A 13965-nucleotide genomic window follows, 5' to 3' on the forward strand; every position below is an offset into this window, starting at 1 on the left:
ATCCTTCCTCTCGCCTTGTCCGCTCGGCCTGTGCGCTGTCCAAAAATCAGGGGCCTCCAGGGAGGCAGATGTTCTTCCGTTCCCTGCTTTGGCCTCTCTGCTTGCGGATCTAGCCGGTTTTCCACCCGCGGGCCGGAGCCTAGTGTGTCCGGAGTCTTTCAAGCGGTGGAACTATTGGCACATGGATTCTAGAGTGAAGAACCAAAAAGGTGCTTTACCCCAGGTGGGACTCGAACCCACAATCCCTGGCTTAGGAGGCCAGTGCCTTATCCATTAGGCCACTGGGGCCTGCGGCTCGTTTTTATGACATCTCTGCCTCTAGTAGGCGGTCCGATCCCGGGCCTTGCAAAACAGCTTAGCAAGACAAACGCCTAGGGATGCGGTGCCCGGGCCGCGCCAAAGCGAGACCTCGGATGCTCACGGAAACCAGCGAGGAAGAAACATGGTGGGAAGTAAACTGCCGCCCCCTGTTAGCCGCACCGGCAAGCACACGGGTGCTGGGGGGCCGGCGCTGATTCTGCCCGGACACCTAAGACTATGGATGGCGGGCGAAGGCTGAGGTTTCTAGGCATTTCCAAAATTTACCGTCATGGCTAAGTGTAGGAAGTGAACGAGAACAAACGTCTCAAGCACGAGTCCTGAAACAGAAACAGTAACGATCTCCCCCATCATGAAACAACGTACAACCGGAAGGAACACATCCTTCCAGTCTTGATAGTAGAAATATATACGTACGCAAATACAAAATAGAGCGAAAAGAAATGGACCACCCAACTAGACACTTTAATATCTTGTTTCTTTAGGACTGTTATACAAAAGGGAATACAAATACAGAAAAAGCACAGTTTAAAATGTTACACATGTTGAAAACCCACTACTAAAATCCACACCTATTGGAAAAATGTGAGGGAAGGAGAGTCAGCCCAGGGCAGTCAATGTCTACTCCCCGCTGCTGCTTGCGTTGAGATCTTGGCTCTCAAGGACTTGGAGACGTTCTTTTTTCTTTCTCTCTCCCACTTACAGAGTCTGCACAAACCCATAATACCAGCAAGAAAGAGGGATGTACCCCACCTGGGTCCAGTCTCCTTCCTTGAGCCTGTCCTCCTTGCAGTTAACTAACTGGTCTGCTTGTTGAGGTGTAACATCCATGCAGTAAGGTGTACACATCTCAAGGTCATGGCTGGAGGAGATACAGAACTTTGCCAGTGTCCCTGGGGGCTCCCTTCTGCCTCCTCCCCACTGCCCCGGTGTAAATACTTCCCTGACTCTCAACACCATAAGGCAGTTTTGCCTGACTTGAACTTTGTGTAAATGGAATCATACTCTTACAGTCTGATCTCTGTTGCTCATCACTGTTTTCTGTGAGGTCCACCCATGTTCATTCTTCTGCCCTCACCTTTTTGTTGATGTTTTTAGTTGGAGGATAATTGCTTTACAATGTTGCATTGGTTTCTGCCACACATGGACATGAATCAGCCATAGGTACACATACATCCCCTCCTTCTGGTATCTCCCTCCTGCCCCCTACCCCATCCCACTCCTCTGGGTGGTCACAAGGCACCTGGTTGAGCTCCCTGTGTTGTACAACAACTCCCCACTGGCCATCTATTTTACGTATGGTAATATGTATGTTTCAACACTACTCTCCATTCGTCCCACCCTCTCCTCCCGCACTGTGTCCACAAGTCTGCTCTTTTCATCTGTGTTTCTATTCCTGACCTGCAAATAGGTTCTTCAGTACCATTTTTCTAGATTTCATATACATGCGTTAGTATACAGTATTTTTTTTCGGACTGACCTCACTGTGTAACCGGCTCTGTCGTTGTTTTGAATGACGGGTCCCATCCCTGCGCTCCACTCTCTGCTGTCCCCTGGCCTAGTTTTGCTTTTCTCCACCTCTCTTTCCCCTCCTCTGTATTTTAAATGCTCTCACAAGCCCTGTCACATGTCACCGGTGTCTTCTGAGAGCCTTACAGCCCCAGCCCCCAGGTCCAGAGTCAAACCGTGAGGATGCTCGCTCTGCTTTCCCGCTGCTGTCTTCTTACCTAGCGTCTCCCTGCTTTGCCTCCTCTTCAACTGCTCCTCCCCGTCCCCAAGACTCTGCTTGTCCCCTTCTGTCCTGCAACCCCTGCTTTGACCTCACTCCCCAGCGCCTGCTTCACTGCCCGTCCTGGGCATCACCAGGTAGGTATTCCTCCTCAGGGCCCATGAAGCGGCTCCTCCCAGGCAAAACCATACCCATCATCCAACCAGCCTCCCAAGCCTGCTCCCTTGGTGACTTTCCTGCCTCAGAGCTCAGCACCACCCCCTTGTCACACACCAGCTCTCACTCCAGTCAGTCAACCTTCTGTCCTCTGAACCCTCTTGCATCTGCTGTTTTGTCTCCATCACTGCTGCCACTGGCCCAGTTCCAGGATGGCCCCTAACTGCTCACATGGGTCTGTCCACTGAGTTGTGCCCACTTCCCTGCAGGCTGTTTTTCTCATCCAATCCCAGTCAGATTAATCTTCCCCTGACAGCCTCTGTAGGGGTAGAGGTCAAATGTCTTAGGTGTCACATTGAAGGCTTTTCTAGACCTGGCTCCCATTCAAGGTGGCAGACGTGTCTCCCGCAGCGCCTCACCCCCTGGGTTCCAGCCAAACTGGGCTATTAATCATGGCTAACGTTCCCAGGGTACAGGCTCAGCGCCACTAATGACCACCACCCTACCACCCTATTAGAGGTCGGCACTAACCATTCCTAGTTTGTAGACGCGCCGTGGGATCGCAAAGATTTCCACGTGACTTAGCCACTCAGTTCAGTTCAGTTCAGTTGCTCAGTCATGTCCGACTCTTTGCGGCCCCACGGACTGCAGCACACCAAGCCTCCCTGTCCATCACCAACTCCCGGAGTTTACTCAAATTCATGTCCATTGAGTCAGTGATGCCATACAACCATCTCATCCTCTGTCGTCCCCTTCTCCTCCTGCCTTCAATCTTTCCCAGCATCAGGGTCTTTTCAATGAGTCAGTTCTTCGCATCAGGTGGCCAAAGTATTGCAGTTTCAGCTTCAGCATCAGTCCTTCCAATGAACATTCAGGACTGATTTCTTTTAGGATGGACTGGTTGGATCTCCTTGCAGTTCAAGGGATTCTCAAAAGTCTTCTCCAACACCACAGTTCAAAAGCATCAATTCTTTGGTGCTCAGTTTCTTTTTAGTCCAACTCTCACATCCATACATGACCACTGGAAAAACCATAGCTTTGACTAGATGGACCTTTGTTGGCAAAGTAATGTCTCTGCTTTTTAATATGCTGTCTAGGTTGGTCATAGCTTTTCTTCCAAGGAGCAAGCGTCTTTTAATTTCATGGCTGCAATCACCATCTGCTGTGATTTTGGAGCCCCACCCCCAGAAAAAGTCTGTCACTGTTTCCACTGTTTCCCCATCTATTTGCCATGAAGTGATGTGACCAGATGCCATGATCTTAGTTTCTTGAATGTTGAGTTTTAAGCCAACTTTTTCACTCTCTTCTTTCACTTTCATCAAGAGGCTCTTTAGTTCTTCTTCACTATCTACCATAAGGGTGGTGTCATCTGCATATCTGGGGTTATTGTTATTTCTCCTGGCAATCTTGATTCCAGCTTGTGCTTCATCCAGCCCAGCGTTTCTCATGATGTACTCTACATATAAGTTAAATAAGCAGGGTGACAACATACAGCCTTGATGTACTCCTTTCCTTATTTGGAACCAATCTGTTGTTCCATGTCCAGTTCTAACTGTTGTTTCCTGACCTGCATACATATTTCTCAAGAGGCAGGTCAGCTGGTCTGGTATTCCCATCTCTTTCAGAATGTTCCACATTTTGTTGTGATCCACACAGTCAAATAAATTATTTTTGGCATATTCAATAAAGCAGAAGTAGATGTTTTTCTGGAACTCTCTTGCTTTTTTGATGATCCAGCAGATGTTGGCAATTTGATCTCTGGTTTCTCTGCCTTTTCTAAATCCGGCTTGGACATCTGGAAGTTCACGGTTCACATATTGTTGAAACTTGGCTTGGAGAATTTTGAGCATTACTTTACTAGCGTGTGAGATGAGTGCAATTGTACACTAGTTTGAGCATTCTTTGGCATTGCCTTTCTTTGGGATTGGAATGAAAACTGACCTTTTCTAGTCCTGTGGCCACTGCTGAGTTTTCCAAATTTGCTGGCATATTGAGTGCAGCACTTTCACAGCATCATCTTTTAGGATTTGAAATAGCTCAGCTGGAATTCCATCACCTCCTCTATCTTTGTTCGTAGTGATGCTTCCTAAGGCCCACTTGACTTTGCATTCCAGGATGTCTGGCTCTAGGTGAGTGATCACATCATCGTGGTTATCTGGGTCATGAAGATCTTTTTTGTATAGTTCTTCTGTGTATTCTTGCCACCTTTTCTTAATATCTTCTGCTTCTGTTAGGTCCTTACCATTTCTGTCCTTTATTGTGCCCATCTTTGCATGAATGTTCCCTTGGTATCTTTAATTTTCTTGAAGAGAGCTCTAGTCTTTCCCATTCTATTGTTTTTCTCTATTTCTTTGCACTGATCACTGAGGAAGGCTTTCTTATCTCTCCTGGCTATTCTTTGGAACTCTGCATTCAAATGGGTATATCTTTCCTTTTCTCCTTTGCCTTTCATGTCTCTTCTTCTCACAGTTATTTGTAAGGCCTCCTCAGATAGCCATTTTGCCTTTTAGCGTTTCTTTTTCTTGAGGATGGTCTTGATCCCTGCCTCCTGTACAATGTCACGAACCTCCGTCCATAGTTCTTCAGGCACTCTATCAGCTCTAATCCCTTGAATCTATTTCTCACTTCCACTGTATAATCATAAGGGATTTGATTTAGGTCATACCTGAATGGTCTAGTGGTTTTCCCTACTTCCTTCAGTTTAAGTCTGAATTTGGCAATAAGGGGGTCATGATCTGAGTCAGCTCCCGGTCTTGTTTTTGCTGACTGTATAGAGCTTCTCCCTCTTCAGCTGCAAAGAATATAATCAATCTGATTTCAGTATTGACCATCTGGTGATGTCTGTGTGTCGAGTCGTCTCTTGTGTTGTTGGAAGAGGGTGTTTACTGTGACCAGTGCGTTCTCTTGGCAAAACTCTGTTAGCCTTTGCCCTGCTTCATTCGGTACTCCAAGGCCAAATCTGCCTGTTACTCCAGGTGTTTCTTGACTTCCTGCGTTTGCACCAAAGAGCAACAGAAGCTCAGGTTCAGAGAGGCTGAGCGGTTTCGCGGAGGCCCCACAAGCCCGGAGCCGGCCCCGGGGCAGCTGGCCTCACAGCCCGCTCTCCCCAGGCGATGGCTCACTGTCCCCACCGCAGGCAGGGCCTGGGCCACCACTGGAGTCTCCAGGTGATGAGCTTCTTACTGCGCTTGCAGGGCCAGGCCCTCCTTCAGGCCCGTCTGAAGCACCTCAAGTACATCTTCACTGACCCTCCAGCTGGAACCAGTTACTCCCCAAAGCTTTTTAGACCTTCCTTGTGTTATCATGTTTTAGGTCATGTTACCCTCACAAGAATCCATTTTGCTTCTCAGCTTTTATCATTCTGATTGAACGTGAGTTCTCTGGGAGAAAGGACTTTTGTTCACTGCTGATTCCTCAGGACCTTACCCAGTGCCTGGTATTCAGTATTTGTTGAATTAATGAACCAAAGAATGTTGTACTTCCTCATGTGTGAGCCTCAGCTCCCTACTGGGCTCTGAGTCCCTTAAGGACAGGGACCCCGTCTTCCACATTGCAATTTCATAAGTCATTTATCAGTGACTCCCTCTGTTTACATTCACATGAAGGATGAGGTCCCTGACATGAAGTGTACATACTACTACAGTTCATGATCTTGCACTTAGAGCATCACAGTGCAGTCAACTGTCAAAGGAGTAAACTAGATTAAAATAATAGAGAACGTTTTGAGAATTCATACAAGTCTGAGTAATCTGCAGTTGGTATACTGAACCGGGTGCTTTCCCATACAATAGGATCTCAAGAACCTCTTTCCAGTCCCAACCCTTTTTTTAAAAAATCTGTGGCCACATCACATGACATGTGGGATCTTAGTTCCCTGAAATGCAAGTTTCTCAGTTGTGTGTCCGACTCTGTGACCCCATGGAATTCTCCAGTCCATGGAATACAGTCCCTGGAATTCTCCAGGCCAGAACACTGGAGTGGGTAGCCTTTCCCTTCTTCAGGGGATCTTCCCTACCCAGTGATGGAACCCAGGTCTCCCGCATTGTGGGCGGATTCTTTACCAGTTGAGTTACCTTAGTTCCCTGACTAGGAAATCAAACCCACACCCACCTACAGTGGAAGCTCAGAGTCTGTAACTGTTGGACCCCCAGGGAAGTCCCCCATTTTTTTCCTATCTCCAAAACCCCACAGCCTGCAATAGCACCTAACACACGACACTCCTTCCCACTCAAGGCCCTCAGTGGCTCCCTAGTATCCAGGTGTCTTAGAATCTAAACTTCTCCACTTGAACTCAACTCTTCACCATGAACTTCTGTCTCCCTCTCCAGACCCACCTCCACAAGGCCCCACACAGATCCCCCGTTTGATGGATTCCTCAGCTCTGGCACCCCAGCCTGCTCTCTGGTCTCCTTTATTCCCTCTGTTCCCTTCACCCGGCATGTCCTACCAGCTCTCTCCTGGTCAACACTCCACAGCCGTCTCCAGGCCCAGCTCTGATGCCCGCCCACCTGGCTCAGCCCTTCTGCCCTCGTGCCCCTGAGGGCAGACGCCACAGTTCACCCCTCTGTGCGCCTCTGGACTGTACAGTCAGTGCTGGTCAATAATCATCAGGCAGATTTCAACCGAGAGAAAAGGTAGGAATTCTGTCCTGACGCATTCTGAATGAGGAGGGGAAGCCTGCTGAGCTTAGAATTTTATTGCAACTAGTACGGTGAATGGATAATGCAGGTTTGACAACATGGTGATCACCTCTAAAGACCTCGGCGACCAGGGCCTACAACCCTCATCCCCGACGGACATTCTTGCGACAGTTCCGATGTGACAGAGCGCACTGACATGAACAGACACCCGTCTCCTGCTGGTGTCCAAGCTCCCCGGCAGCAGCCAACTGGGTGCCCTGCAGAGGGTCTCTGCCGGCTCGAGGGATCATTTCAGTCCACATCGACCCTCCTGCTTGTCTTGATGGCAGAATTTATTCTCTTTTTTCGGAGCCTTTCGCGATTCATGTTTTCTATCCTGAAAACAAAGAGGAACACAGTTACGCCCAGATGCCCAATCAGTGCCTCTCAAGGTGGTGAGAGGAGCTGGCAGCTGAGGCGGCAGGTGCCAGGCCGGGGCCTCCACTCAAGGTCCGTCTGCCCGCTGCCAGTCTCGGGCCTCCCCCGCCTCCTTTATTCCCTGGGGGGCCCCCTCGCCCACATGAATCGGTTTACAGAAGCCTGGGGCATTTTCTGAAGGACCTGAGTTTCTGCAGTGCAGCATCTTCTTTGGACGGCTCCGTGGCTGGCTGGCTGGCCTTAGCAATCATGTCTCGAATCTTCTGGAGGCAATCTGCCAGGTTTCGGAACTGATAGCGGCTGCATTCAGAGGTGAGGATCAGCTCTCCTGCCCTGTTGATCTTATTTTTGTACTGCGGAGAACAAAGGCAAAACCAGAGTTCTGCAGAGAAGAGGTTTCAAAGCCAGTGAGGGGTTACAGGGAGAGCAGGGGCCAGTGGTTTACCGTGAGGGCCATCTTCTGCCGCACGGGCTCTGCGATCCAGTCGGCGCTCGCCAGGTGGAACCTGACCTCGGCCTTGGAGTTCACTGTCGAGAAGGGGAGGGAGCGCGGGTCACTGAGATGCTCGGGCACCCTCAGCATCCGGGAGGCTGGTGCCCACCGGACTCTGAACCACAGGGAGGTGAGACGCCCACCCAGGGATGCTCCTGTCCTGTGTGAACTCGGGGAGACCAACTTGGCTGTGGAATGAGCCTGCCAGGACGGTGAGGCGCTTCTGGACAAAAATTAACTTCTGGGACTTCCCCGGGTGGTCCGGGGTTAAGACTCTGAGCTCCCAACGCAGGGGGCCCGGGTTTGATCCCCGGTCAGGGAACTAGATCCCACATGCCACAACTAAAGATCCTGAGTGCCACACCTAAGACCTGGCACAGCCAAGTAAGTATTAAAGAAACACAAATAAATTTCCAGGTAAGTGGATAACCAACCAGGACCTACGGTGCAGCATAGGGAACTCTGACGGGAGGGGAGTTCGGCAGAGAATGGATACATGGGTATGTGTCGCTGAGTCTCTGCAGTGCAACTGAAGCTATCACACGTTATTAACCGGCTATACTACAATATAAAATAAAAAGTTAGAAAACAGACAAAAAACCCCAAACTTCCAGGAATGAAATGCCCACAATTTACTGGGTTCTGACAAGAATGCGGCGGGGGGAGGGGAGCGAGTCCCACAGGAATGAAGGAACCGCCAGCTCACTGTGCGGTGCCTTTGTTCAGACTCCCAGACCCTCCCCAGTCCTGGCAACCCGCAGCTGGGAGTCCGCGGATCAGACCACATTCGAGAGAATAAAGGGGGTTATTATATAAACTGGCAGCACTTGGGCTTCCGAAAAAAAAAAAATCCCTTTATTTCCACATGAATATAAACACAGAAATCCTCAAGTCTCTCGGCTAAGTGCTAAAGAAAACAAGGCACCTCGTACCTTTGTTAACGTTCTGGCCCCCAGGACCACTGCTCCGACAGTAAGATATCGTCAAGCGATCTGAAACACAGAATACACGCCATCAAGGTGATTTCCCCAAGGCCAGAGACAGCAAAGGATGTAAAATTACGACCCAGGTTGTCCACTCCTGGTTCAGTACACTCTGTTAAGATCTGACTGCCCTCGCGTTTTGCTGTTTGTTTTAAAGCAAGGACTCTTTCAAAAGCCCAAACGGAGGGACAAATTGAATTTAAGTTGTATTTTGAAACGTGGTGGTCGCGGACGCCCCGGCTGGCAGGTGTGTGTCTCCCTCATGCGTTCCACGTGCGTCCCCGGGCCGAGCCCGCGGTCAGTGGGCGCGAACACCTGCTGGGTGAATGAGCACTCCATTCGGAGCCAGGAGTCCCGTCTTCTAACGCAGGCTCAGCACAGGCTGGCTCTGTGACCCCAGCAAAGCCTCGCTGCTTCCCTGCGTCTTGGTTTTGTTTTGAACCTGTAAACTGAGGTAGCTTTCTTCTACTTTTTTTTTTCCTTAGCCATGCATTGTTTGAATGGGTTTCCCTGGTAGCTCAGATCATAAAGTATCTGCCTGCAATGCAGGAGACCCAGGTTCAATCCCTGGGTCAGGAAGATCCCCTGGAGAAGGGCATGGCAACCTACTCCAGTATTCTTGTCTGGAGAATCCCACGGACGGAGGAGCCTAGTGGGCTAGTCCATGGGGTCGCAAAGGGTTGGACACAACTGAGCAACTAAGACTTTACTGTTTGAATATCTGCAACTATTATTCTATACACCAATTTTCACTTCTAACAAAACCCTATATTCTATATTGCCAGGTCACTTCACTCTCCATTTTATGCCACGTTTCCATCAGGAAGTGCTTCCCCAGATCACAATCTGCCTGACTGTGTGTTGTTCAATTGCTATGTTATGTCCGACTCTTTGTGACCCCGTGGACTGCAGCCCACCAGGCTCCTCTGTCCCTGGGATTTCCCAGGCAAGAATACTGGAGCAGGTCGCCATTTCCTTCTCCATTCCTTCTACTTTTATAATTCATGAAAAGCAGCCTTGTAGTGTCTGAGGAGAGCTGGGGAGGCATGGCAGTGGGCAAGTTTCAGGAGGGTGGCTACAGGGGCCCTGGGGGGTGAGGCACTGTGGCCCTGTGCTGGTGGGGAGCGGGCCTCAGTGGGAGTGGGGGCATCTCTGGAAGGCTTCTGAGAGGTTTTCTGCCCTTTGAAAAAATCAAACAAACTTATTTTTCCCAACAGGTGATGAATGCCTGTGGTTCTGCAGCGGGGGGCTCGTCAGTGTCTGCAGAGGCCTGGGGCCCTCTCAGAGGCAGGTGAGGAGAAAAGGGTGACTGGCCATTTCCGCTGCCCGCCCATCTGCCCAGGCTGTCAGGAGACGGGCCTTATTGTCCCTGGTTCTCTGCCTCCTCCCGCCACAGGGCACCACCGCCAGCTTCAAACCACCGAGCAGCAGCAGGCCGCCGGCTCCTCTGCTTTAGACCGTGGTCACCTGGCCTCCTTGTTTCAGGGTCACCTTGAGCAAGGGCCACCTTGGGCTGGTGCCTTTGGCTGCTCTCCTTTCGCTGTCTGTGGGTAGAAACTCTTTGACTCTCAAGGGGCCTGCTTGTTTCTTTACAGACCACATCTTAGGCTCAATGGGCACAAAACTTTGAAATTATGCAAATGGTTTACAGGGAGAAGTCCCCACTCCTGTTTCCCAGACACCTAGTTCCCAAGTTTGTCTCCGCTCCCTGCTCGGGGCAACTCCGGTATCCAGTGCCCTCCGCATCCTTCAGATCTGTGTGGACATCCAGAAACATGTGCCTCAGATAGATATATATATAAGTAAAGCACAAATGGCAGCTCACTACAGAGACGCTTCTGTACCCCACTTTTTTTTAGAGAATGACCAGTTCACCTAGTGTAAAGACTGTTCCAGGTCACAAGCCCATCGAGAGCTCTCCACGTGTGTTGGGGGCTGCCCAGCGCTCCGGGGGCGGGGGGGGGGGGGGCTGCCTCATCACTTTCTTTTTCCTTCCTCTTCTCAACAATGCTGACAGGACTCCCCTTCTGTACCCTCAAAGACAGCTTCTTTACTTTCACTGGGCTGGGGAGGAATGCGTGACACGGGGAGGAAACAATCGGGGTTTTTTTCTGTGAAACAAAACCACTCACCTACAGGAATGTCATCGTTGCCTTGCTTTGCGTCGTCCTGCAATGAAACATACACGGTGTCAGGTGAATATTACCTGCTGAGCGACCCCTAACTGGTCCAGAGTGACAAAAAGGAAATGATGTAAAGCCACAACTCGGATGTAATAAAGCTATTTTCAGGTCCCCAGCTAAATTGCATTGAGATGACAGAAAAAGCTTCCCCAGGCTCCAGAGGTACCGCCTCAGAAACACTCCTCCAGGAAACGGGACCAGCTTCTCCAGCCCTCCCTGCCACCCGCTCTGCACCCCAGCCCGCTCAGCTAGAGCTGGCACCGTCAGCAGCTGGGAGGAGGGAAGGGGCTACAGTACACGGGCGTCAGGGACACTCCGAGAAACACCCCCTGCCACCCCGAGACGCGGACCTCAGGCCCAAGTGTGGTGGCCCAAGTGTCTGCCTTCAGCAGTGACCAGCACAGGGGCCCTGAGGGTTTGCGGCAAGCTGAAATACTCACTCCAGGACCTCCCGCCTCCACATCTCTCCTGAGTTGTTCCTCTGTGACCTTAAATCCTCCCGTCCACGGGCCCAGTGCGAACACCACCCACTTGGAGGCTCTTCTGGCCTCCCAAGCTCAAAGGGGCTTCACCTGCCCCTGCTCTGGCTGCCTTCATCCCTTTTCATCTTAGAATGATCTGGGTGGTGAAATCCTCAGTGTACACCACGTCGACATCACTGGAGACCCCGGGCGGCACCCTCCTTCAAGCATGCTCTTCCCTCTTCTGAGCTGGCCTCTCCAGTTTCCTCTCACCTCCCCGTGACTTTCTTCACTCTCCTCTGCTTGCTCTCTGCAAACTTGAAACACTGAAATGTCCCTGAGATCCTTCCTCTTCTCTTCCTCTTTCCCTAGAACCTTCCACCCATCTCCTTTGAAAGTATCATCCTTGGTGATATTTCTGTCTCAAACTCAAACTTCTTTCTCCAACTCCACACCCGCAGAGCCCACTGCTATTTGATGTCTCCTCTCAGGTGCTTAACTGATGCCTCAAACCTCCGGCCTCCTCAAAGACTTCCCTTCCTGACAACTGGAAGCAGCTCCCTGGCTCTCATGTCAAAGCCCTCCGGTCGAGTCAGTACTTCTCAGTCTCTGACATGTTTTCCTCACTTATTTACTGTCTGCTCCTTCTGTTAGAACATTAAGCTTCATGAGGTGGGAACTAGTTTATCGTGGCTGTATCTGCAATGCTTGAAACAGTTTCTGACACAGTTGGTGCACAAGAAACCTTTTGTTGAGTGAATGAACGCACAAACGAATGTTACTGCCACTCTCTCAATTAATGGCAACTCAATTTTTACATTGCTCAGGGCCCTAGACTTCCGTTCCTCTTTTATTTCACACTTCTCTGAGAAAATCCATTAGCAAATTCTGTAGGCTTTCCCTTTAAAACTTACCTAGAAACTGACCAAGTCTCATGACTCCTATTGCTTCCACCCTGCTTATCATATTATTTTTTGCTGTTTTTTTGCCCCACTGGGTCTTAGTTGCAATATGTGGAATCTGTTACTAGTTCTCTGACCAGGGATCAAACCTGGGCCCCCTGCACTGGGAGTGCATTGTCTTAGCCACTGGACCACCAGGGAAGTCCCCCTGCTTATCATCTGTTGCCCTAATTACTGCGATCTCCTCACTGGTCTTCCTGTTCTTGCCATTTTGCAGTGTATTCTCTGAAAGAGTGATCTTTGTAAAATTAAGTTGGATAATTCCACTCTTCTGCCTCCATCACATTCAGAGTAAAGCTAAAGGCCCATGAGCCCTATAAACAGGCCTCCCCTCACCCCTCTCCTCTTTAGTTTCATCTCTGACTCCCCTGCTCAGCCACACTGGCCTGCTTGCTGTTCCTTGAACCAGATGAACATGCTACCCCTTGAGAGGGTGACACCTGCTGTTCCCCCCACAAGGAACGCTCCTCTTCTCATGGCTTGCTGCCTTGTTTCCTCAGGGTCCTTACTGCAGCATCACCTCAGAGGTCTCCTCAGACTACCCTACTTAAACCTGTAACCCCACTCCCAACCTTAGCAGTTCTTCCTTCTGGGCTTTATTTTCTCCAAAGTACCTGTCACATACGCTATACCACTGCTTTGATTTGTTTTCGGTCTCCCTTCATTAGCGGATAAGCTAACTAGCATCAGGATTTTTGTGTTTTGGTCACTACTCTATCCCCATGCAGAGTGCAGTGTACACAGCATGCTCTCAACAGAAGTTTGTTGAATGAGTGAGTGAGTGACAGAACGCTCCCTTCTAGTCCTGTAGCTGGAAACTTAACAGAACTGGCTGCGTCCTCATTTTCCTGCCCCAGGCCCTGATACAGCGCCTGCACACAGCGAGCATCCTAAGGAAACGAACCAGAATCCCTATTTCCTCAGGCGTACTGGAGGCCGGGGACCGCGTAACTCGCCAAAAGGCTCTCAAAGAGAGCTACTTGGCAGCTTCCTGCCTTAACTGTCCACCTTGGGGGGCAGTTTTCCCTGAGGACAAGAATCTGGGCCTGAGGGACAGCGAATGGACGAGGAAAGGTTGGTGGTCTTGGAAGAAGCGGAGCCAGCGTGCTCCTCCGGCGCCCGCACACCTCAAGCGACACCGGGTGCCGCTATCCGCCCCAACCCCGCGGTTGCTAACAACAGGCCTGGGCTCGCGGCAAGCGCCGCGTCTGAGCGCGTCTGCCCCCGGACCAGCCGCTCGCCTCGCGCGTGGGGCCCTGGCTCCCCGGCGTCGTCCAGGAAACGCCCCTTCAGGCTGGCCCTCCTGGCTCACCGGGACCCTCCAGGCGGTGTCCGCGCCCCGCGATTCCGGGTAGAGCTTGTCCAGGCTGTAGGCGCTCCGGTATTCGGTGCCCTCTACCTGTTTGTGCAGAACCCGGTGGCAGCAGCGCACGGGCGGCGGCAGCAGCCAGGCCTCGGCTCGGCTCAGACCCCAGCGCAGGCATCTGGCGGCCGCCATGTTCGGCTCGCGGGACCGCTTCCGGTGTGTTCTTCCTCTCGCGGTCCGCCGGCCCGCGCTTCCCTTGGGACTTTGGTTCCGCTAGGCCTTGAGCGCCTGCGGTCGGCAGGAATTGAGCAGAACGC

General features: G+C 51.0%; 1 protein-coding gene and 1 non-coding gene across 3 annotated transcripts; both read right to left on the bottom strand.

The window, feature by feature from the left end:
* Window positions 1–215: 215 nt before the first annotated feature.
* TRNAR-CCU lies at window positions 216–288 on the bottom strand. Its single transcript has one exon. It is a non-coding gene; the product is annotated as a tRNA-Arg (tRNA).
* A 6595-nt stretch (window positions 289–6883) lies between these two features.
* Window positions 6884–13882, bottom strand: MRPL58 (mitochondrial ribosomal protein L58). Of its 2 annotated transcripts, none has more exons than XM_043905594.1 (6): window positions 13655–13882; window positions 10869–10905; window positions 8686–8745; window positions 7706–7788; window positions 7444–7613; window positions 6884–7219 (listed from the first exon to the last, which is right to left on the bottom strand). In XM_043905594.1, the coding sequence occupies exons 1-6, from the start codon at window positions 13838–13840 to the stop codon at window positions 7135–7137; spliced, it is 621 nt and encodes a 206-aa protein (XP_043761529.1). In that variant the 5' UTR covers window positions 13841–13882; the 3' UTR covers window positions 6884–7134. The 2 variants fall into 2 exon arrangements, with proteins under 2 accessions (XP_043761529.1, XP_043761530.1); XM_043905595.1 differs by having other exon boundaries at window positions 13742–13875.
* Window positions 13883–13965: the final 83 nt, after the last annotated feature.

This window comes from Cervus elaphus, chromosome 5, assembly GCF_910594005.1.
Source record: "Cervus elaphus chromosome 5, mCerEla1.1, whole genome shotgun sequence".
Taxonomy (NCBI): Eukaryota; Metazoa; Chordata; class Mammalia; order Artiodactyla; family Cervidae; genus Cervus; species Cervus elaphus.